The sequence below is a fragment of the Macaca thibetana genome, chromosome 5 (genome assembly GCF_024542745.1).
Source record: "Macaca thibetana thibetana isolate TM-01 chromosome 5, ASM2454274v1, whole genome shotgun sequence".
Classification (NCBI taxonomy): Eukaryota; Metazoa; Chordata; class Mammalia; order Primates; family Cercopithecidae; genus Macaca; species Macaca thibetana.
The window spans coordinates 95,109,714-95,134,660 of record NC_065582.1 but is presented as its reverse complement, the minus strand read 5'-3'; the positions used below and the strand labels follow the sequence as shown (position 1 = coordinate 95,134,660).

The window sequence follows — 24,947 nt, the reverse complement described above, 5'->3', positions numbered from 1 at the left end:
AGGGACACCATTTTTTTGTAACTGCATGAAAGGCAAAAGTATGGATGTGAATGCAAATAAATTTCTAGGTTCAATTGCCCGATGTTTAGTGAGAATTATGTTGGATTCTATCTTCTACAAGATGGAGGAAGCAAATCACTGGTGAGCATGAGAGGTCAGAGATTTAAGAAGAATAAAGAATAGAAGAGCTATCTAGAGCAACATAGTAGAACTGATATACAGTTTTGAGGGCTCAGCTGAGGTTAGAGGTCATGACATTATCTTGGCCTGATCTATACAGTTGCATATTTTTTTCAAATATCCTCAGCAGCTTCTAGTTAGCCAAGGGCAGACAGACTTGGATTTAACAGAGACTTGTAGAGTAAGCGGTAAAATGACCACTCAAAGTGGTACTAAACAAAAGTTAATTTTAATGGGGTGTCCCAGTGGTGTACGAAGTATAGTGAGAGGCCATTTTGATTAGGGTATGAAAACTGTGCTTCATCTCATCCCCACAAATCTCAGTGGCTTGATCTAATAGATTCAGAATCCAGGTTCCTTCTATCTAGTGACTCTGTTATTCCCTAGGACTTTGGAGTCCTCTGCTGTGTCTTCTGCATCCAGTTGGCAGATGAGGTAAAGAGAGAACATGGAGGATTGTGGGAGTTTGAATGAACCTGACCCGGAAGTAGTGCACATCACTTCTGCATACATCCATTGGTTGTCACATGGCCACATCAAAACAGTTTTGATAAGCATCTGACTTGACTACCCTAGAGGCATAGAGTCAAGTTAGCAGACTTTGTAATAATCTAAGCATGAAGAAATACAGGCTAAATAAGGCAAATACCAGTAGAAATGAAATAAAAAGCACATTGGGAGAAAACCAACAGATTTAGTGATTATTTAGAACAAGGATGATAAGCAAGGTTCTGCCTAAAGCACAGCATTAAAAAGAATTATGCAATCAAAATTCAGGATATGAGGCCCACTCTAACCACCCTGTTTAAAGTTGAGATCCTTTCCCCTAACATCCCCCATTTACCCTTACATGGCTGCATTATCTTTCATAGCACATGACTCCTTCTACCATACTATATAATTTACTTACTGGTCATTGTCTTTCTCCTTCCACCATAATGAAAGAAAATTGAGGGCAGGAGTTTCACTGTCTTGTTCATTACTCTTTCCTCAGTGCTTAAGACATTGTCTGGCATATGAGGGTCATTGAATTACTACTTGTTGAATTATTGAATGGCATGATTGATTAACAACGACCATTATGGTGAGGTCAAGTTCAAGTGGAAATACATGCATGTATTTACTAACTACTGGCTTAGCTGTAGAAAGGAAAAGAAGACTCTGACATCATAACAGAGATTCAAGCTAGGATATCTGGACGAATAGTAGATTCAGGGAACATATTTTGTATGTGGAGTAAAAAATCATATTTGGCTTTGGAAACATCATAATTGAGATGAAGGTAAAATATCCAGGTGGACATACTAAGCAAGTCATTGACAATGTAAAGCCTAAGGCTGGACGCAGTGGCTCACCCCTGAAATCCTAGCACTTTGGGAGGCTGAGGTGGGTGGATCACCTGAGGCGGGTGGATCACCTGAGGTCAGGCGTTCAAGACCAGCCTGCTCAACATGGCGAAACCCCGTCTCTACTAAAAATACAAAAAATTAGCCAGGCGTGGTGGCGGGTGCCTGTAATACCAGCTGCTCAGGTGGCTGAGACAGGAGAATTACTCGAACCCACGAGGCGGAGGTTGCAGTGAGCCAAGAACATGCCATTGCACCCCAGCCTGGGTGACAGAGCAAGACTCCATCTCAAAAAAAAATGAAAAACCTAGGATTAGGCAAAACATTGAGAATTGGAGTCTCAGAATAAGAAGATAATAAGAGTTTCCGTTCTCAAAACATACAAAAAAGATAAGTATGAATATCTTAATTAGCTTAATTTAATCATTTCACAATGTGAGTATATATATACACACATATATGTACATATATATATAAACATGACATTGTATACCATACACATATGTGTATATATGCAATTTTTGTAAATTACACCTTAACAAAACTGGAAGAAAAAAGATAATAAAAATGTCAGGATAGCAAGATGGAAAGTTATTCAATGGGCAATGTAATGTTGAGTAACCAAATTAAATGATCTAAAGGACATTCAAGGGTAATTAATCCAAGGGCCTCCTATGGGTTAGAATAACTATCACAATTTAACCTGTCAAAAAATATTTCCGGAAGGAATATCTTTACTGCATCACGTAATCAATATCAGTGTGCCTATATAAAGTGTGCCACATACATAGCAAAAAAACAAATTTTGTTTTCTGGTGGTTCTCCTGTTGAAAAATGATCACATTTAAGCCCTCTTGTGGTGGCTCTGCACAGAAACAGTCCTACCTCTCAAGGAGTCCTGAAGCAAACTACTCCTTGACAACACAATGGAACAACAAATCTTTTTTTTATTGTTATTATCCTGTATCTGTGTCTTTAAGGAACAGAGAAATAATCTCTTTTCTCCTCACAGTCTCTCTTTTCTTCATATCCATCCCAGCTGCAAAGTGATAGCTAAAACACATGAATAATAGTAATACTGGTGAAAATCAGAGTCAACAAATACAAAGACTTAGATAAATGACCTAAAGTGTCTTACAATTCACATTTTCATCAGATAGCCATATAAATTATTTTAACTGCTATATTAAATGTTTGAATTACACCTAAATTAGCAATTGTGAAATTTAATAGGAATAGAAATAAGTAGAACTTTTACAAATGTCATATCTATGTGTAAAAATACTTAGAAATATTGAAGACAATGAGCTCCACATCAGTTACTAATTAGGTGTTTTTGTTTAAGTAAAGCAATTGTTAATGTCCCAGTGACAACTTCAGTTCATAGAATACTTAACCTAATACTGAACTAATGCTTGCTATTACCTAATATGCCAAATGGTAACGTAGCCAGTGACTCCAGCATAATCTTGGTCAAAATCAATTTCCAATCCAGCATACAGCACAAAGAAAGTACATTCTTCTAATATCTTTGGTGTCACACTTTTCCTTTTTTTTCCCATAAAGCATTTGACCGAACTTACAGTAAAACATTCAAATGGCCTCATATTTTTCTCTTCTCGTCAGAATAATATGGAACATATTAAACATTTTTCAATTTTGAAAGAAAATTCAGGATCAGTTAGCTGTTACGTAAGATTTGAATATTCACATACTCCCTAAAATTGATAAGAGTATAAATTTAAGAAATATTTGAACCTCTAGAGCAGGAGTCCCCAATCCCCAGGCCATGGGCCAGTACCAATCCATGGCCTGTTAGGAACTGGACTGCACAGCAGGAGGTGAACGGGGGTGAGTGAGCCCTGCCTGAGCTCTGCCTTTTGTCAGATCAGCATTAGATTCTCATAGGAGTGTGACCCTATTGTGAACTGCACATGTGAGGGATCTAGGTTGGGCACTCCTTAGGAGAATCTCATGTCTGATGATCTGAAGTGGAACAGTTTCATCCCAAAACCATCCCCATCCCCCCACCTCACCTCCTCCCACCCCATCTCTCACTCCCACCCCCACCCCTACCCCGTGCCCATCCATGGAGGAAAAATTGTCTTCTACAAAACCTGTCCCTGGTGCCAAAAGGGCCACTGCCCTAGAGAGAATTTCAGGAAATTCCAAGCATTCTAACAGACACAGTAAAAAAAAAAAAAAAAACGGAACAGTTTCTCGCTACATAGCCAAAATATAAACATTTTTCTTAATTACTTTTTAGGACACATTACAATAAAATGAGCATGACTAATTCAATATAATAATCTACAATGATTACTTAGAATCTAAAATAGAAAATAGCGTAAAATAAAAGCAGTCCTGGATTTACAAAAAGTTCATTTCCAGAAGTTCACTTCCAAGTCATTTAAACACATAATGCATTACTCCAAAGGAAGGGAAAAGGTACAACTAATGATTGCTTCTTTAGGTTAGCCCTCAAAAAATGTTATTTAACTACAAATTGTTTTTTCAGACAGTCTTGCTCTGTCGCCAGGCTGCAGTGCAGTGGCATGATCTTAACTATAAAATTACTGAAATATTTAAAATAACATTTTTTAAAACAAATCTTCTGACATTAAACATGTTCATGTTAAAAGAGAAAACATAATAATATGAAAGAACATAAAATGTTAAATGTTTTTAGAATATCCTGAGAAAACAGATTTAGTGCCATCCTAAAGAAATTAGAGTCTAAAGCCAGGGTTCACATTCGCCATTTGTCAGCTGTGTTATCCTAGGCAAGTTACTGAATGTCTCTGTGCTTCATTTTCCTGAAATAGAATAAAATAAAAAAAATAATAGAACGTTTCTCATCATATCTGAAAAGATTTAATACTTTAATAGATGTAAAACACTTAGCACAGTTCTTTGTTCACAGTAGGTTCAAAATACTGTTTTTTTTTTTTTTTTTTTTTTTTTTTTGAGACAGAGTCTTGCTCTGTCGCCCAGGCTGGAGTGCAGTGGCCGGATCTCAGCTCACTGCAAGCTCCGCCTCCCGGGTTCACGCCATTCTCCTGCCTCAGCCTCCCGAGTAGCCGGGACTACAGGCGCCCACCACCTCGCCCGGCTAGTTTTTTGTATTTTTTAGTAGAGACGGGGTTTCACCGTGTTAGCCAGGATGGTCTCGAACTCCTGACCTCGTGATCCGCCCGTCTCGGCCTCCCAAAGTGCTGGGATTACAGGCTTGAGCCACCGCGCCCGGCCCAAAATACTGTTTTAATGTCATTATTCTGTACAAATTTCTGTTTAATATAAGTGGCAATTAAAGATTGATGCTGCAAGAGTGTAAAATACAATAAAAACTAACATTTTACCTTCCAATCCAGTTCTAAAAGAGCTTTCTTAGAGAAATGTACAAATGAAAACATATGCATTAATCACCCTGTTATTTAGCAATTTTGTGCAATCTTGTAAACCTGCAATATAGAATAAAAAAAACTTTAAGACATTCAGATTTTGGAAGTATATATTGTATTCCACTGCATTTAAAAGCAGACTTTTAAATATGCAGCACCTCATGTCAGGGTCAAAATCGTTCTGATTGTGTATGGGAATATGTTTTATCTTAAATATGTCTAGAACTTTAAGAACTTAAGGAAGCTTCAGCAACATTATAAAAAGATCATATCCAAGGCAAGTTGAAAATTGGTAAGGCAAGTCTGTTTATAGAAGCTCTACCAAACAACCACTAAAATTACAATCTCTTCAGACTAAAAACAGTCTTTACATTTGTTGTCCAAAAAGAAAGACAGACAGCTAACTTTAAGGATATTTTCATTTTTAAAGGTCGTATCCACTAAAATGTGTTTGTTTTTCAAATTAAAATAGAAACAGAAAAAAGAAAAAGAGGCAGTTCCTTGCACCCTGAATGTTAGCCAAAGTAGTGACAATTACAGGACCACACTGAGAGAGTCCCTTCTTTTTGTTTCTCCAAATGCTCACCAGGAAAGAGAGAACATTCACGGGCCTCCTCCTCTAGTACCGACTGACTCCCTGCTGTCTTTTCTAAAGCCAGATGGTGGCGCTGTGGTATCATTTGTTGAGAGTTTAGCTTTAAATACTGTTTTCTGTCAGTAATAGCGTTGCGTGAAAAGTCTCAGCCCTCTTTAGAAAAAGAAAGTATTTTAAACAGACTTTATTCTTCCCTTTAATGATAAATAAGCCCATCATTTAAGCCCTTTAGGTTGTTTTAATGTTTACTATTTGTAAAAGAATGTATCTGAAACTTGTAAATAGAGATGATTTACAGTGTACTTTCAAAAGGGTTGAGAGTAGGTGGTGGTATTTTTCGTCTGTTGTTTTCTTAGTTCATAAAAATAAAAATGAAAAGAAATGGAAATATTTTGTCCATATTATTTCATATATTCATAATTTCTAAATAAAGTCTTATGACACCTCTAAGCCCCAATCTGCTGCCCAAATCATCAGAAAACAGAGACTTTTGTTAGCAAAAGTTAACTCAATTCTAATCTCACTTCCCTGTCTAACCCTTTCACCAATTTTGGTGAGAATGCCTGTTCCTACTGAAAGTGGTTCTACGAGGCTAGTCTGGCAACAAACACACCTGTGCCTTTAATTGTCCCCCACACCTACCCCTCTCTTATGTGCTCTGTTCATTTCACTAAGCCACTTCCTTCTCGGAAGCCTGGGTTTTACCTGACCTACACCCCCAAAATGAAAACTGAGAACTGAGTTAGGCCAATGCAAAATTATGAATTGACCATTTTCTTCCTCACTTACATTAGACCAGTTTTGCATTGGCCTAACTCAGCTTTGGTTCTCCTTCACCTTTGGCTGACCCAGAACAAAAATAATGCTGGGAACCCTAACACACCCCTTTCACCCCACTTTTAATTCTGAATAAAGTGAATGTCAGGATAACACAAATCAATGCAACTATTGGAACATCCGGTCCAAATAGACATGTGGCAGGTGAAAAATGAAGTCCAAGAAAGAGAACACATCAGAAAGAGGCCATGTGCAATTTTAGAGTCTAGACAACAGGGGCATTTGTGATCCATGGTGAAACCTCAATCTCACCCGGGTTGCCTTGATGGATGATGGAGGGGAAGAGAGGACGATTCATGGTCGTTTGTGAGTGCCAGCTGGAGGTCCCATCTATTCCTCTGCCCACTGCCAGTCCACTGCTCCAGGTAGGACTTCAGGTTCCACAGATTTTCCCACCTCTTCTAGGTAAATTGTGAAACAATGTATATGCAGTTTAGCCATAGTCCTTTATAAGCATCTTTTTAACCTATTTTTCAATGGAAACTGCATTCTCTTCTAAATAAAACCTTATGTTCATTCCCACTATGCCAAATAAATTAAAGCAGTATTTGAAACATAAACGCATTGTATAACTTAAAATTCATAAAATTTACTTATTAAAAGGCAAGAAATTAGAAAAATGGATGACTGTTTCAGACCAAAGACTAAGCATTCAGTTTATTTTGGGTGTTTTGATGGATCCACATACAAAAGCTGTGTAAGAAAGTGTCTATACTACAGAAGTTAAAAGAAGCCACACCTAGCAGCCTTTGATGATGCCCTCCTTCCCTAAGAGATTAAAGAAAAACATCACACTCAGAGTAATTAGATTCTGATAATGAACGTAGAAACATTGATCTATAGCACACTTTAAAAACCATTGTTCTAGAACAATGCCCTGACTTTTGTGCCTAACTCTGTTTTGTTAGGCAACTTCCAGTTCCTCCTATGTGTGGAGTTGGCCTTAAATGACAGATCATATTTTCTAACTTGGTTCTATGGGAATTTCAACCATCACTGATGCTTGTCTGTAATTTAACATACATTCTCTCTATATTTCTATTATCCTAGTTCTAATTGTCTTCTGAAATTGTAATATTGAGATACACTCAAAAACAAATGATTGAGAAAACATCTTCCCAAATTCCATGATGCTACTTAGTACTTTTGTGAACAACAGACATAAGTCAATAAGAATTTTCGTATGTACAATGGGAGGAAGCTAAGCCTCAAAGCTTCAGAAGCACCAAGGACGTATGGAAACAGAAAACATGATGAACGCCCTCTCTTGGTGGCATGCTTTTCTCATCCAGTTTTCACATTTTAGTGCTCCTCCAGAACCTTTAAAATCAAAAAGGAAAAATGAGATTAAAAAGCGTGAAATACCAAGAATCTTCCCTATTTTCAGGGGTCAGTTCTGGGTTATAATCCTAAACTAATGTGGAATTGTCTTAAAAAGATAAAGCCTTTCTTATTTCTCCCATCTGCAGAAAAAAAAAAAGAATATGATTTACTTGATTGCTGACTTTCTTTAAGGAGTCTGTGAATGAGATGATAGAGTATAATTTGTTTCCATTGTGAGTGCTTCTCCAAACTATAAAATCAAACACCTAACAATTTTATCAGGGTGTCCCTAATCTTGAGCATAAATGATAGGTTCCTTTCAGATGGCAGTGATACGTCTGTGGAGTTTTTATTTCCAGGGAGACAGGGCAGGATTTGCTGCTATGCAGACTGAATAATGTTTGAAGCCAACATCATGTCACATTTTGTGTGCACTTTCCAAAGATTAATCCAAGCGTTACAAATGGGACACAGACTGCCATTGTCCCAGGGACACTTTAATAACCCACACCTACAATATTCAACCTGTTGTTTGCATAGGGACAACTTTGGGACACAAAAACCCACCAGAACGACTTAGGGAAAGGAGCCGTGGAGAGGCAGAGACCCAGGCGCCACGGCACCTCCACATCTCATCCTTCATGGCAAATGAGTCTGTTTGGAGTTTATTTATGCCTGAGGATGGGGGTCGTGCAGCTTGCTTTCTTCAAAGCGTCTCGGAGAGCCTTTCTGAAATCTCATGCCTGCTAACTCAGTTTCTCACTTCTGTTGCACTTTGGCAGGGTTTGCCAACTTGCAGATAATTTTTGTTTTGTTTTTCATAATGTAGCTTAAATTAAAGAACATTATTCCCCTCAGAAATAAGTTGTGCCTAGCCAGTTTCTTCTTTCATTTTTCTCCCCACCCCCCTTCTTTCCTCACAATTCCTTGCATCTGTTGTTCTACTAAGATATTCTTCACGAATGGAAGACTCAGGAGAAAGCTTCAGGATGAAAAGATTGTGAGAGGCAGATGAGAAGACCTAATAATTTTCACATTCCCCAATGTATCATCTTTAAGTGCTCCTATGAAGTACTTATTATTTACTTTAGAAAACAAACTGTAATGGTCTGGTACATCAAATTGATAACTAGGTTCCATATTGAGTTCAAAATATCAGTAACCTACTTGTTCACGTAAGAAGATATTTTAGCATAAAGACAAAAAACTAAGAGATACAATGAGCAGAATCATAGTTATGGTATATTTAATCTCAGATATAATATTTTGAACAGTATCATTAAAATAATTTCTTTTCATAATACATTATTACTATAGTATATAGTAGTGTGACTATAACAGGTAGAAAAAATTCAAAACCAACAGAAATCTTTAGAGGAAAATACTTTCGGAAATCACAATAAGGCAAAAAGACTTATAGAAGCATCATGAAGAAAAAGACTATGTATGTGTGTATTATATATATGGTATACATTATTTTTAAAAAGGAACCATATATTATATATATAAATATAATTATATATAATAAAACATATTTATTATATATTAAATATATATACATATATAATTATATATATTTAATTTCCACTGTAATGACAGGTTTCCATTAGGTGAAAAATTACAAGAGAGAGAATCAATAAACGGAAAGGCAGTAGTGTATATTTTGCTAAAGAACATGCTCCTTCAATTTAAACTTAAGCTTGGTACTTTTTAAAATAAGTATCAATACATTTATTGAAATACAACATTTCAAATTTACCTTTATTACTTGGTATAATTTTTAATTAAAATTATTGTATTTATTTAATAGATTATTTTATTACCACTCTTGTAAACAGGTGAGCCGGTATAGGCTTCTTCTTAACTTCTGTAAATGTTATTAATCCTGAGTTATGGGATTAATCCCAGTGTTATTTAAAAGGGAATATGTGTATAATGTAAAAGTCTTAAATGCCAGTGCAGCACACCAACATGGCACACGTATACATGTGTAACAAACCTGCACGTTGTGCACATGTACCCTAGAACATAAATTATAATTTTAAAAAGAAGTCTTAAATGCAAGTGTATTATCAGCATTGGTGCATGTGAAAACAACACGTAGACTGTTTTGACTTTCTAAGCTTAGTATGAGGCAGTAAATGTACTGCAGCTAGTTGGGGAAAGCATTGAGGAGTGTGTGGAAGAATCCAAGTTTCTTCTCTACTCAGCAACTCACAAGGCTGAAGTCACGGTGTTGGCTGAGCCGCCTTTCTGGAGCCCAGAGTTCTCTTCCAAGTTCACATGGTTGTTGGAAGAATTCAGTTCCTTGCACTGATAGGACAGAGGCCCCTATTCTCTTACTGGCTATTGACGTGAGGCCTACTCATAGCTCTTAAAGCTGCCCACAGTTCCCTTCCAGGTGGCCATTTCCAGATGCCCTCCCAGGCTTTAAATCTCTTTGACTTCTGGAAGGGCCCAGTCCCTTTGAAGGGACTACCTGATTAGGTCAGACCCACCACCATCATTTGGCTTCGGATTAAGTCAAAGTTGACTGATTAGTGACCTAATCAAAGATTGATACTCCCCTAGAGTCTTCCCTACACTCAAGGAAGGAGGACCGTATAGAACTCATAGAGCAGAGGGGGAATTTTGAAGGCCATCTTAGAATTCTGCCTACCACAGAAGCTAATTCCAAACAGTGAAATGGTTGCAAAGGAAATGAAGTTGGAGACAGGGAGAGAGGAATCTATGCAGAGCGATCAGAAAAGGAGTCTCTGGAGCAGAAATACTTGATCTGAGGTTACAGGGCACAGAAGAAACCGGTCGTGGGAATGTACTCTGTTTGTTTGTTTGTTTGTTTGTTTGTTTGTTGAGACAGAGTCTCACTCTGTCGCCCAGCTGGAGTGCAGTGGCACTGTCTCGGCTCACTGCAACCTCTGCCTCCCGAGTTCAAGTGATTCCCCTGCCTCAGCCTCCCAAGTAACTGGGATTACGGGCATGCACCACCATACCTGACTATTTTTTATTATTATTATTTTTAGTAGAGATGGGTTTCACCACGTTGGCCAGGCTGGTCTCAAACTGCTGACCTCAAGTGATCAACCTGCCTTGGCCTCCCAAAGTACTGGGATCAAGTGAGCCACTGCACCCAGCCAGTCATGGGAAAGCACTTCTAAAGAGTGTTTAGCTATTCAATTTAATGCACAGTCATGCATCATTATGTTCTGAGAAATGCGTTGTTAGGTCATTTCACAGTTGTGTAAACATCATGGGGTGTACTTACCCAAACCTAGATGGTATAGCCTACTACACACCTAGGCTGTATGGCATAGCCGATTGCTCTAGGTCACAAACCCTACAGCATGTTACTGATTAAATGTCGACACCATGGCAATTATTTGTGAATCTAAACATAGAAAAGGCACAGCAAAAATGTGATATTATAGTCTTACAGGACCACCATTGTATATGCGGTCCATCATTGACCAAAATGTCATTATGTGAAACATGACTGTATTACTGTAACAGTGTTAAAATTCCACTTACATGTCAAAATAGGTGCTATTTTTTTGAGGTTTTATGAGGAAATTCCTATTTGTAATGCATGTTTTTAAATAAAACTTCGTTTTCTAGAAGCTCAAATGAGTTCCTGCAGGACGGAGAACCTGTGATGTGCTTGAGCTTGTAACTGTAAGCTGCCTTTCTAAAGGTTCTGCAGAAAAATGTGCCTCAATAGCTATTAATGGAGAGACGCTGAAATGATTTGCCCTGGGAAAGATACAGGAAGGTCCCTGCAAATTTACAATTATAATTTCATCATGATGGTGGCTGGTGTCAGAACCACTCACACATTTACTCAAAAAGCATTTGTGGTAGGATAATTTTAAAATACCAATTTGTGTTCTACTTCAGCGTTTTTCCCTCCTTTCCTCCCCTCCTGCAAGCTCAGAGTCAAGGCCCCGTGTGTCTCTTTGCCTGGGAGATTTTGCAGAGGGGAAAGCACAGTCGTCAGCTTCTTTTCCTGTCTTTGATAAAAACTTAATCAGAGAGATAATGTTATAATGTTAGCTCTGAAGAGACAGAGACACCAGAGAGTTATTCGAAAGACATTAAGAAAGAAGGAGGAGGAAAATTTTCCCCAGAATGAAAAAAAAAAAAAAAAAAAAGGAGCAAAGCCGGATGCTGTGGCTCATGCCTGTAATCCCAGTATTTTGGGAGGCTGAGCCAGGTGGATCACCTGAGGTCAGGAGTTCGAGACCAGCCTGACTAATATGGCAAAACTCGTCTCTACTAAAAGTATAAAACTTAGTCGGACCCGGTGGCGTGCACCTGTAATCCCAGCTACTTGGGAGGCTGAGGCAGGAGAATTGCTTGAACCTGGGAGGCGGAGGTTGCAGTGAGCCGCGATCGCACCATTGCACTCCAGCTTCTCAAAAAAAAAAAAAAAAAAAAAAAAAAGAGGAGCAGGGGTACCAGTGGGTTGCGGAGATGATGCTGTCAATAAAAGGGAAACTTGCAGATGCCACAGGAACTCAGAGGGGAGGGGAGGCTCTGTGGTGTGGGATCACAGTCTTTCCAAATAATCTTATTTCCAAAACATGACGAGAAATAGCAAAGCCAATAGACCTGAAGAGACTCTTCCTTCAGCCTGGCACAATAAGCATCTTCATAGATAACCAGTGTGAACCCATGTCCTGAGGGGCCTCCTAGACAAGATGACTGTGTTTAGGAACCCAGGATCTTGGCACAAACCTGGTTAGAGGAAAAGGTGAATGAAAACCTTGGGAATGACTATGATCGAATTCCCCAAGTCATGTTTAAATACACATAAGTGAGTAGAGCATGCATTTATGCACATCATATTAAATACATATGTACCAGGTGCATCCAGAAACTGCTTAAAAAATCTGTCATTTTTAACTCATATCTAAGGAGCAAAAGTGTTCTTATGTGTTATTGACAACACAGAATAAACTTTACTAGTTTAAATGATTTAAAGCAGTTCTATGCTTTAGAGATTTCAGTCTTTCTCTACCTTCTCAAATGCCACTACCCACCCTCAGAATGGGTCATGGTGTGGCTGAAAGAGAACTGGACCAGGAAGCCAGAGGCCTGGGTTTGTTATGTGGCAACCATTGGTTGAGTGCTCTTATGATGCAGCATGCTAGGCTTACAAAGATACATAACACCAGTTCCTGTCTTTTACATTCCAAGAATGGAGAAAACCAATACAGAGAAAAAAGCAGGGGGTAGGCAGTATGGCAGAGTGGTTACTCACCAAGGCTGAGAGAACAGGAGTTCTGATCTCAGCTCTTCCCTGCTTAGCTGTCTGATCTTGGGCAAACCATTTAAAGATCCTCAACCTCAGTTACTTCACAAGTTAAATAGCTTCTACAGTTAATAGGATCTATTAATAACTTCTGCCTCAGCATTATTGTGGCTAAAAACCGTGTTTATAAAAGTTTACTATAAATAAGTCATTGCAATGCACTGTGTTAAGTATCATGGGTATTGTATTTATTTATGTGACTCTAAACTGATTCCTTCAGTCAACACATCTTTATTGAGGGCCTACTATGTTCCTGGATTTGAGTGACAAAAGTCACAAACTCTCCAAGACTGCTTCCTTTGTAAAATGAGAGATTTGGAATAGATAATCCCTAAAGTCCCTAAAACTTGGTCATATGCTCAAGAGGAAACTATAGAACTGCAGCCCTTTTTTTTTTTTTTTTAACAAAAATCTTTAGATTGTATCTACATAGGCATATTTGGGGTGGGGTGGGAATCAAAAGAAAAGAACAGAAAATGTTAAATTGAGCCAAGTGACTATTGATTTTTTAAATAAATAGAAATAAAACTTTTGGAAGCCAGCTAATAATTAAAATTTGATTAATTACAATACTGAACAATTCCGATCAGTGAAATAGAGACTATGTGGTTATCTGGTATATTTAATCAACAAAGATAATCAATTAGTATGATTTAGCTAGATGTGATATCTCAAGTATATCCTTTGGTTCTTTATGTAATTAAATGATTAATTCAAAATCCAGTTGAATTCACTCAACTAATTTCTAATTGAATTGCTATGTTTTGTTTTTGTTTAAAAAGAAGCATATTTGAATTAATTCATAGGTGTTTGTTTTCCTTGCTGATTTCTGTAAACCTGACTATAATAATTTTCAGTGAGATGCTAAGGAAATCTTATTTTATTTACGAATCAAATAAATGAAAACATTGCTAAGTCTAGAATGTATCAAAGCATTTAAAAGGCTGAATTTCTCTTAAATGTTGCATATTTTTAAAAATGAAAGTCCCTGTGTTTCCTGGGCTTGGGTTAACATGTAGAGTAGGAGTTGGTATAATACCTGACATGCCAAATTCCTATGTAATGTTATAGGTTGACGATAACGCCTCACAGGAAAGAGGTAGGAAACAATGGTAACCATAGCAAGAGAAGTTTTCTAGCACAAGTAAAATACATGATATGACAATCAGCACAGTGTACTGTGATAGCAGCAATCCTGTGTAAATGAAGAGATTCTGTGCATTGCTTCTTCAGAACTGTGGCTTTCACTGACATTTATAAATGAGGATGGGAAAATGATATGACCCTTTCTGGGCAGCCACTGCCATAAAGCTGAAAAGTGTTGCAATGTCTGACACGTATCTTATCGAGTTTAGATCAAACAATTTGCAAACACCCAATTTCTAGAGTAAGGAAGTAGCATTGAGGAAAGGAACAGGATTAGTTTATGTTGCATCAGAGAGACAGAAATACTTCTTTTCTACTCATGTGTTTGTATTGTATTAAAGATTTTGTTCTTATTCAAATAAAAAAGCCCCCATTAAATGTTCCAGATAGCATTTTAATGGATATCGTGAATCCTTAACTTTCACTATTATCAAAGAAGTTTTTATGTTTTTCTTAGATATTTGCATGAGTATTCATAAATAGTAACCTGGATACATATAGGAGAAATTTAAGAGACATTGTAGTGATGAGTTATTTTATAATTATTCTCAGTTTGTTAAAATAATTACTATTACTGTTAAAACATGTATTTAGCCAATATTTGAATAATTGAATCAATTTTCTTTCTTTTAAGTTGTAGATATAGACACCAACGTTAAAAGGAATTGTGGCAATTAGCTGGCTTATTTGCACCTAAGCATAAAATATTCTGGAAAACACTGAATGAATTCAATCTTACTGCTATTATTTTCCTAGCAATTAATAGGTAATGTCATTAGCACAAACACATAATTAGTGCTGAATACACCTATTAAACCGAATCAAATTTAATTGAAAATAATCAATTGTTTCTTGGTCAAATTTCTATTTTCTCCCAGATCTATTATTTAGCTAGTAACAAATTATTTTTTCAGTAAGCTTGGTAATATACCTGCATGAGAGTGAACTCAATTGTTTATATGAAAGTAAGCAATTAATCTAATTTATATAGATTGATTTTCCCAACCAATTAAACAAACCAGATAATTACCAAATTTCTAGTTAAGTTTCCCTTTTTGGTTGTTTTAGTTTTTAAAACAAAAGGTGTATTTTAGAGACCTGAGCAAAAGTTAAATTTAACTGTTATTTAAAATTTAGTTTAATTTGAAAGTTTTAAGGTGAATAAGTTTGTGTATGTGTAAACAAACAGCACTGCCTTTTCTTATTTTCTTTTTCTTTATTTTCAGTTCCAAGTTCTAATTCAATGACATAGTCCTGAAAGATTTGTCACATAAAGTATGATATGTGAGTAAACAGAGACTTCTAAATAAACTATAACACTATTTTATTAAATATTTTTAATTTACACAAATGGATTTACTGATACTGGGTATAAAATAATTAACTCCTCCTTCTATGTAAACTTTCTATTAATAATGCAGATAGCACCTTCTAACAGTAGTTTTACAATACTTACAACAGCATTTCTTTCAACTTCCTAAAAAAGTAAATAGTTAAAGCACTGCACCTTCTCACATTTTTAATGGAAAGTAATGATGAGAAATAAGATAGCTAAGGACCATGCATATTGAAAATCTCAGATATGTTGATGTCAGACTAGCAGTAAAACAGAAAGAAATTCACTCATAATTATAGGGGAAATTTGGTTAAACTAATCAATATACGAATGCATACAGACACATCTCAGGTTAAATTACTATAAGGAGTTCAATCCACGTTAAAAATCTCACTCAATCCCTAGTCTGCAATTAAATGATATAGCATTAAAATCCTGTATGTAGGATTTTAATCCCTTTAAAATCCTGTATGTAGAATATACTGCATATGTTCCCCCTCCTACATGTTTTGGTGTTTTGGGGGAGACAGAAAAATCCGGCATCCAGGCCCGAAGCTTTCTGTCTATTATACAGTAGCTATTTCAGACCTGTGTGCTTATGTTTCCGATTCCTGGGAAGTTCTTTTTGCCGCAGGGCGTGCCCTGAAACACATCAAAAGAACCAAGTTCTACAAAAGAAAAAAGAAACTCAAGTAGGCTTGAACATACAAAGAGAGGGAGAAAGACATGAGAAAGGGGCCAGGCAAAGTGTTGAATACAAAATGAGTTCAGGCAACCCCAGGAGCTCTTCATCACTTACATTTATCTTATTCCGTGAGGGGGGCGTAAAAACCAGCCCTGACATAAACCACCCACTGCCATTGACTTTGACTCTATGTGTGAGAGTGAGTGCGTGTGTGTGTGTGTGTGTGTGTGTGTGTGTGTGTGACAGAGAGAAAGAGAGAGAGAGAGAGATGTATTGAACATAAAAATGAGCAGATTTCACGAGGTGTTACTAGTACCTCACAAGAATTAAAAAAGAAAACATTTTACAACACAAATGATCAAAGTCCCAAGAAAATAAATTTAGCATGGTTTTTATGTAACTCCTCTGTAGTGTTTACATCAGAATCTTTGAACTGTGCATTGCTTTAACATCTTTACTGCAGTATCTATATCGCACCTTTTGTACTTGTTATCAGAAAGCATGTGAAATTTTTAATTTCTACTTGCAATGTTTTGTGCATGTTTTATATTTCAGGGCAAAAACTTGTAGTCAACAGCTCTGCAACAAGATAAATTCTCTATGATAAATAAAAACCATAATTAAGTGTCAAGGGTCCAAATAACTGAAGGAATAAAGGAAATGTTTTCTAAATCTATGCTAATTCCATCTTTGAAAGTAAGACCCCCAAATTCTGACCCTGTGTCCTGTTTAAAAGCGTATTGCAGTTGATAAACCCCTTGTGCAAAAGGTCATATGTGCATTTAGGTGACTGTGTCAAGTTTTCTTAACACACTAGGCCAAGCTCTGCTCCAATGGCCTAGTTTGAACATACAAAGTGTTTCAGTTGGCCGGCAGTCTGGAATGAAAGGTACAATCCCCACATCCTATGTACATGTAGTGGAATGTTGTAGTCTGAAGGAACTGCAGTGATCTTTAAACTCATTTACAGGCTTTTCCTCTGTTTTGATTTTCTTCCATTTTCTTAAGCAAATAAAAGAATTAAAATTTTCAAATAATTTACAATGTGGGGACAATCACACCCAATTCTGATACTGTGACATGTCAGTAATTATCAACGTAAAATTATATCATTTCAATATCATTTGTATAAGCAATTATCCCAAAAACCTGTCTTGAGAGAAAGAGAAAGAGGGTAAAAAGTAGAATTGATAAAGAAAAATTAAGCGCGAGTACCAATTCTGAATGTTACAAGTCGTGGTCCAAGTTTTTTCTCCCTTCAAAACCACACTTCTTTCAGCTAGGCGTGCTGGCTCACACCTGTAATTTCAGCATTTTGGGAGGTTGACGTGGGCTGATCACGAGGTCAGGAGTTCAAGACCAGCCTGGCCAACATAGTGAAACCCCGTCTCTACTAAAAATACAAAAATTAGCCAGGTGTGGTGGTGCATGCCTGTAGCCCAGCCACTCAGGAGGCTGAGGCAGGAGAATCACTTGAACCTGAGAGGTGGAGGCTGCAGTGAGCCGAGATCACCCCGCTGCACACCAGCTCGGGCGACAGTGTGAGACTTCGTGTCAAAAAAAAAAAAAAAACACCTTTTTCAAATATACCACACAAATTTACCATATGATTTTATGTGATTCCTTTCTTAAAATTGCTCCCCGTTTTCTGATTAGCATTTATGCCACTGCAAATTGTGAATGCAACAATTGAAAAAGCAGGCAAAAGACTTTCCTAAAGATTAAAAACAAAAATGTAAAAAACTACAACCATCATCACACTGCATCCAGTCCCCAGGTGTGTGGCATTTCCTGGCTGTACAGTTCCTATATCTTCAATGTTAGGGAGAAAAGGAAAAAAAGTACAGCATACCCTTTATGTGACCCTCAGAATCCCAAGGGTCCTTCACTTTGCAGGTTTTACAAGCCAGCCTTAAGGTCAGTGTCGTCTACCATGATGCCCTTGAATGTCAAGGTGTTCCTTAGGATCTAAAATTAGGATGTAAAAATAAATTTAAAATTGTCCCTACCATCAATGACACTGTCACAGACAACAGACAATTAAACAACTCACTATAATATACCAGGTAAGAACTCTAATAGAAGTATAGTCGTGTGTTGCTTAACAATGGAGATCCATTCAGGAAAAAAGCGTCATTAGGTGACTTTTGTCAAAATGTGAACATCACAGAGTGAGTATCCTCACATAAACCTAGATGGCACAGCCTACTACACACCTAGGTTATATAATATAGCATACTGTTCTGAGGCTACAAACCGGTACAGCATGCCACTGTACGGAATACTGCAGACAACAGTAACACAATGGTAAGTATTTGTATATCTACACGTGTCTAAACATAGGAAAGGTACAGTAAAAATATGGTGTTAGAATCTTATGACACCATTATTATACACGCAGTCTGTCATTAACCAAAACATCCTTATGCATCGTGTGACTGTATCAGACACATAAAAGAGAACCATACTGCTGTAACATTCTGTTCTTGGGTGAGGAGTCCTTAAGAAATATTAGAATTTCATGGTTTTGCTACAGCAGGGAGTTGTCTGCTGCACAACTTTTTGTTCTTTGAAGCCATAGGGCCCCTCAAGTAAAAATGCCCTCAACCTTTCAAAAGCCTAGCCGGTCCATAAAACCAGTCCTACCTCCTCCATGATTTCTTCTTTCATTATTCTAAAGCTTTATCTTCCTCTCTGCAACGACTATATCTATTAGTCTTCATTATTTAGCTTAGTACTTGGTTATGTGGAATCTTTAGGTGATTGATATTGTTTTCTGTATGATGGATGTATCTCCCAACCAGATTATGAGCCTATTAAGGGCAGACTTTATGTTGTATACCGGTGCATTTTCTCTTTTCCAAAGTACCTAGCTTAATTTTAACACAATTACAGTAATAGGTAATTAGTAAAAGCTTAATTTATTTTTTGGTGGAGAAATGTGTAAATTTTGCAAATGAGTATTTCTTCACACTACATGCTAGTCGAAAATTCCCTAAATGCTTTTTTGTGTAGCACCAGTTCTAAAGATGCTAATAAACCTTACTCAAAAACTTAACTTCATGTTGAAATGTTCAAGACGTGTTGATTTAAACATAGTTAAATAAATTATTTAGTACTGGACTTCTCAACACCTTTAAAACTTGTATAATTAAATCTTCAAGAGAGGTAGATAAAATGCAGTGGTTCCCAAATGTGCCTAATGAGAAAACCGTTTTTGAAATTAGTGTTCACAGACCTTGCTTTGGGAATTCTGGTGTCTTCCAAGGTCTTTAGAGCTGATTTCTACACTTAGTTCAGTCAAATTGTTTGCTGAAATAACTGGTTGGTTGATTCAATTAACTGGTAAGTGCTATCAATCACTAACACAATTAGAAACACTCAGTCTCCTCTAAATCCTGTAACATTAGCAAAGATTTTGATAAACATGAAACCTAGGCACAAGTTCTCCTAACAAGGACATGGAGGTAAGGATCACACTGATCCCTTCTGACACAGGCTGAAGTTAAGATTCATAGTATGGGTCCACGTTCAAGCTTCCTGCTGTTGATTTATAGTTTTAGACTCTGTTATTCAATGGCTGAAATACACCATCTACTCCTCAAGTTTCAAGAAAAAGGATAGTTTCTTATTTAAGAGCATATATTGGGCCGGGCGTGGTGGCTCATGCCTGTAATCCCAGCACTTTGGGAGGCCGAGGCACGTGGATCACCTGAGGTCTAGAGTTCGAAACTAGCTTGATCAATATGGTGAAACCCTGTCTCTAATAAAAATACAAATATTAGCCGGGCGTGGTGGCGTGCACCTGTAATCCCAGCTACTCGGGAAACTGAGATGTGAGAATTGCTTGAACCGCAGAGGTGGAGGTTGCAGTGAGCTGAGATGGTACCACAGCACCCCAGCCTGGGCATCAGAGCAAGACTCCGGGAAAAAAAAAAGACAGCATATATTCATATGGGTAGGCTAAAATGAATTTGACAAAATCAAATTTGATTCGTGATTATAAACATAGTACAATTTATATATTCATTATTTATTGTTAGTGTTTTAAAGTTTATGCATGGTCTGGAACCAATAACTAAAAGTAAAGATGTAAGATTCAAGACCTAAGGAAACAGGCTTCAGGATTTTATGTGTGACTGTATATAGACACCAACTTTGGTAGAACTCTCTGTTGACTCTCCATGTGAGAGCAATACTGACTTTATTTTCTGGTGAAGATATTGAAGGTCTTACCCAGTCTAAACTACCGAAGTATCCTAATTCAGACCTGGATGAACTCCAAAGCCCTCCCTGATACAGGTTCTATTGAACCAGCAGCCAATATGCTCTGCTTTTTGATGGTTTCCTGGGGTTCAGAAAACCTGTGAAGCCCTGCATGGGAGGGAGGGATGCATCAGCTATCATCATGCTCTACTTTGTTTACAATGGACATTTAAGGTGTAGCCAATGCCTTATAAGTAGTGATAGGACCATGGAAAGCCAAACTTCGTCTAAAATCAACCTTGATGTGACCTTATGTTTTATTTCCCCACAGGCTTCATCCCTGCAGAATGAAACTACAATATCTGAAAGAAGGAATGTTTGGCCATTAAGGCCATGTTTGAAACTTGGCAGCAATATCTGGAGAAGCCAGGCATCCAGTCATGGCCTGCACCAGTCATCACAAATGGGAGGACCCCTGGATGACCCATAACCTCTACCAGCACAAGAGCTGCTGATCTGTTTCCCACCTTATTGATTTCAGGACCCATTAGATCCTGTACTCAAAACTGGTGAGCTAAAGTATTATCTCCTAAATTAAAAACACCTATCCAGTTCAAGGAAGCTGACCTCACCAGGTTGTGACACACAGAAATCCTTGCTGTAATCCACTCATAGAAGAGTAACAACAGGACTGCTGCTTTCAGCCACAGGTCATGGGTCTTGCCTGCACCGGCCTGTTAGCCTTAGAAGGATGCTTCTATGCAGTGGACTTCTTGCCTAGGTGTCCTGGTCAAGAGCACTCACATTGAGGTCCAAGTCTGTACCACAGTAGCTTTGTCCTCAGCTTCTATCTGTGCACGATTTTAAACTCTGGGTCTTAGGACTTCTCATGGCCAAAGATCCAGGGAGACATGAAGGACCAAGGAGAATGTGCCTTGGCAGAACTTAACCAGAAAAAGACAGAGGGCTCTTCCAACTCTTATTGAATCACTGGTAATTGTGGTTAAACATCTTTAGAGGTTTTTATCACAGAATTCTCTCCATATTTCTAAAACAACATTATTTTCATACTTACCAAAATGCGCTACTTTCCTCCACACCAAGGGACATTACCTTTATCCCCAATGGCCATCAAATGTCTACATTTTGCATGGATTCCTGGCTAATGTAGGGCCTCCAGTTCGAATCCACACTTAGTACATGTGTCATTGTAAACAAAGATCACTTGCATCTTAGGATTACACCTTGGAATTGCAGTGCCTGTATATACTACCCACAACTAAGGTAACTTTGTTTTCCTTATACCCACTTCCACATTGATTTATAATACCTCTTCAATGCAAAACGTATTTTACAAGTAAAATAGGGAAGCATCATATGAAACATCCCAGCCCCTCATGAACTCAATCAATTTTTATTGAGGACCACTATGTGCCAAGCACTGTATTACATTTTGGGAACACAATGATGAATGAGTGAGAATCCTTTCCTTAAGAAGTTTGCATTCCAGTGGGGAATCCAGATGATGAAACAGCATGAAGAGTGCTAGAACAGGCTCATGATGGCCATAAGAATTCCCTCATCTCTGTTCCTTAATCACCCAGGGAACTCCCAGTTGCCCAGGCTGATGCACAGGTGATCTATTATGCCAAAGCAACCTAAAAGATGAAAGCCAACAAGCAGCAGTCCAGGGGGAGCCCCTCCAAGTAGTGGTCCCATGGGTTCTTGTTACTAATGTATTATTTCTAAATCATCTGACTTTTAAACAAGTTGGGTGTTCACTTACTGAGCGCCTTCCTCATTATGTCATCAAACTGATAACCCTCAAGTTGTAGCTGCTCACAGGTGAAAATCAGGCTGTGAAGTCAGAAGACATGGCTTCAAGTTTGGGTCCTGGTGCTTACCATGACTGTGGGCAAATCACCTAAACTTTCTGGTCTTTGGTGTCATTCTTTGCAAAATAAAAGTAAAAACATTATATACTGTACCTACCTCACAGGGTTGTTGTGAGAATCAAGTGAAATATATGTGAAAGCACTTTGTAAGCTTTGTTATTTTTAATCACCCCACTTCCATGGGTTCTTCATCCTCCCTACCAAATACAATACTATAATTCACCTGAAGAATGTACTCTTACCCACTCTGTTCCTACCTCCCACCCCTACACAAGTGAATGGTACAAAGAAGATGAAGTACATGCCTTCCTGGATATCTAGTTTCAGATGGGAATTCTGATACCTCGCAGAATGACAAGGAAGTAGTCCGGAGGACCAAAACTGGGGTTCTACTGCCATAGAGACATTTCACCATTAACATACCACCGGACCTGGATACCAGGCAGCCCTCTTGATGGACGATTGCCCCCAGAGAACCCTTTCTTGGCCCCAGAGAACTAACCAGACTGCAGTGGTTCAGGGAATCATCTGGGTTCTTTCTGGCTGCCAGGAGAGTCACCAGCCATTCCAGGAAAGAGCATGCTTCCGAAAATAAAGCAAGAAGATTGGTTAAAGGAGACACTGACCCCATTAAGCAAAATACAAACCATCCCTGACTGCCTGACCTGTGATAAACGGGCTGCCAAGGGAGATTCCTAAACACTCATTTAAAGCAAGGATTCGGTGACACATTTCTTCATTTAGCAGTTGATCCCTGACGCCAACCTGACTCTTGCTTCTCTGATTTTTGATTTGTCGACTCCCTGTCTGCTTAACAGACCTATGATAAGATGTGTTTCTGGCTTTAAAATCCCATATGCTCCCCTTACATACACACAAACACATAAACATCCACACAATGAGGAATGCCACCATTTTTCCGCTCTTACCCACTTGACCAAGCTTAGCCTGGCCTTCTGTTTCTGATGATTTCATATGCATTCTGATTGGCTGATCCATTTTGAGTTCAGTTTCACTGGACCAGTTCTAATGTACCCCAGGCTGAAACCCTGACTCTCTTTCAGTCCTGTGTAGAAGCTTAGAGTGCCCATGGAGTCACGATACCAATATCCAGCAATCCTTTAAACAAAGGGAGGTCTTTCAACTTAGAATACATATACTCGTCCAAAACTAAGGCCATATTGGCATGTATATCCAGGAATAACATAAAGTTTCTACAAAAGTTCTGAGTGAATAGAATGGTGACTATGTACAAAAGATCTGATAGAATTGGCATCCGAGAAGCTTTGTGATAAGGCCTTATGCCTAAAATAGAAAATTTCAACTACAATTCATTCCTTAGCTTCCTAGAGCAAGGAAGACAGATTATAGGGAAAAATCGATTCATTGTTTATATCAGTTTCCAAAATATTTTCAAATGGAATGGAAAATAATTCACAGTTTCCTTCTTGCTATAAGTCAGAATGGCTGACCTGACGCACCAGTTCAGTGAACTGAGAAATTCTGAGACTTTTTCCTATGGCTATAATATTAAAAGTTAATTTTAATACCTAAAAAAGATTAACAATTAAAAACAGTGTCTTATGTTATAGTTTACAACCACTGCTTGCTGTGGGAAGGGAGCCAGAGAGACTCAGAGTACCCGCCACCCAAGGTCAAAGGCACTGAGCCAAAGGATCCAGCAAAGAGCAGGCCCAAGCCAGGAAGAAAAGCTGTTGCTGAAATGACAGACCAAGCATATGAAACAAGATGATCTCCAGGTCATGGTAGCTGAGAAAGGAGAATAGACAGATCCAAGCTGGGAACCAAATTAAGATGTTGGAACAGGTACCAGAGTGAATAAGACTGGGCAGGGGATGGAGTCACCTACAGCCACCTGTTTGTCGTACAGTAGCCTTTCTTGTAGGTTGCAATACTACATCCTAGTTTCTTTTTCACAAGTAAAATCCTTGGTATTACCGATGTAGCTTACATATCCAGCCCCAAGTAGAAAACTCTTCCTTTCCCACAGACATACTTTTTACTATCTTGGTTGATATAATTTTCTTTCTCAGAGATTTTTAATTTTTTTCATGAATCTTTGATAGATTATTTTATCAATAAAAATTTTGTCAATAAATACTTTTCCTGATTGAACTCCAATTCCTTCTTTGGTGATTAAAGTTGGTAATAAAAATAAATTACTTTAATCAATAGTTTGTCTGTACTTGCTTTCCCAAGGCTATATGAGAGGGAGATGATGTTCTAACATAGATAACATATGAGTAAGCTCAAAACAATTATAGTAAAACACCAGCCCGGGGTAGCCAAGATGACGTTTGATAATGACACACAGTGAACATTTCAAGTTCGCTCCAATCTACAAATTGTACCTCTCTTTCAAAAGTCATAGGGGATCAACTCTCCCACTGCCGCATCAGAATGCAGACTGCCCAGTGAGAGATAGACACTCAGGATGGAAAGGAATAATGCAGGCAGCATTTTGCAGAAAGAAGTGTTTGAATGCAGAGACCAGCCACTCCCCATAGCTGGGGAGAGTGCCAGGCTTTTCAGAGAACTCACATTAGAAGTTTCAGCAGTGGATGGAACTGGGCCAATAGACACAATGGTGGGGAGAGTGGGGAAGTTTCTGTAATTAAAGTCTGAACTCTGCACACTTTCAAACAGACTAAGAGCTCTCTACTAT

The 24,947-nt window shown here is 38.0% G+C and overlaps 1 protein-coding gene across 2 annotated transcripts in view; it reads left to right on the top strand.

Moving 5' to 3' along the window:
* The window catches only part of GRID2 (glutamate ionotropic receptor delta type subunit 2), a 1,531,999-nt gene extending 1,507,734 nt beyond the window's left edge, over positions 1-24,265 (top strand). The window contains exons 16-17 of one of the 2 annotated variants that reach the window (XM_050790433.1): positions 15,366-15,423; positions 20,698-20,721. In XM_050790433.1, coding sequence (XP_050646390.1) covers positions 15,366-15,386 — 21 coding nt within the window. In that variant the 3' untranslated portion in view covers positions 15,387-15,423; positions 20,698-20,721. Of the gene's footprint in view, positions 1-15,365; positions 15,424-20,697 lie in introns of both variants that reach the window. The other variant, XM_050790431.1, reaches the window with a different exon arrangement.
* Positions 24,266-24,947: the final 682 nt, after the last annotated feature.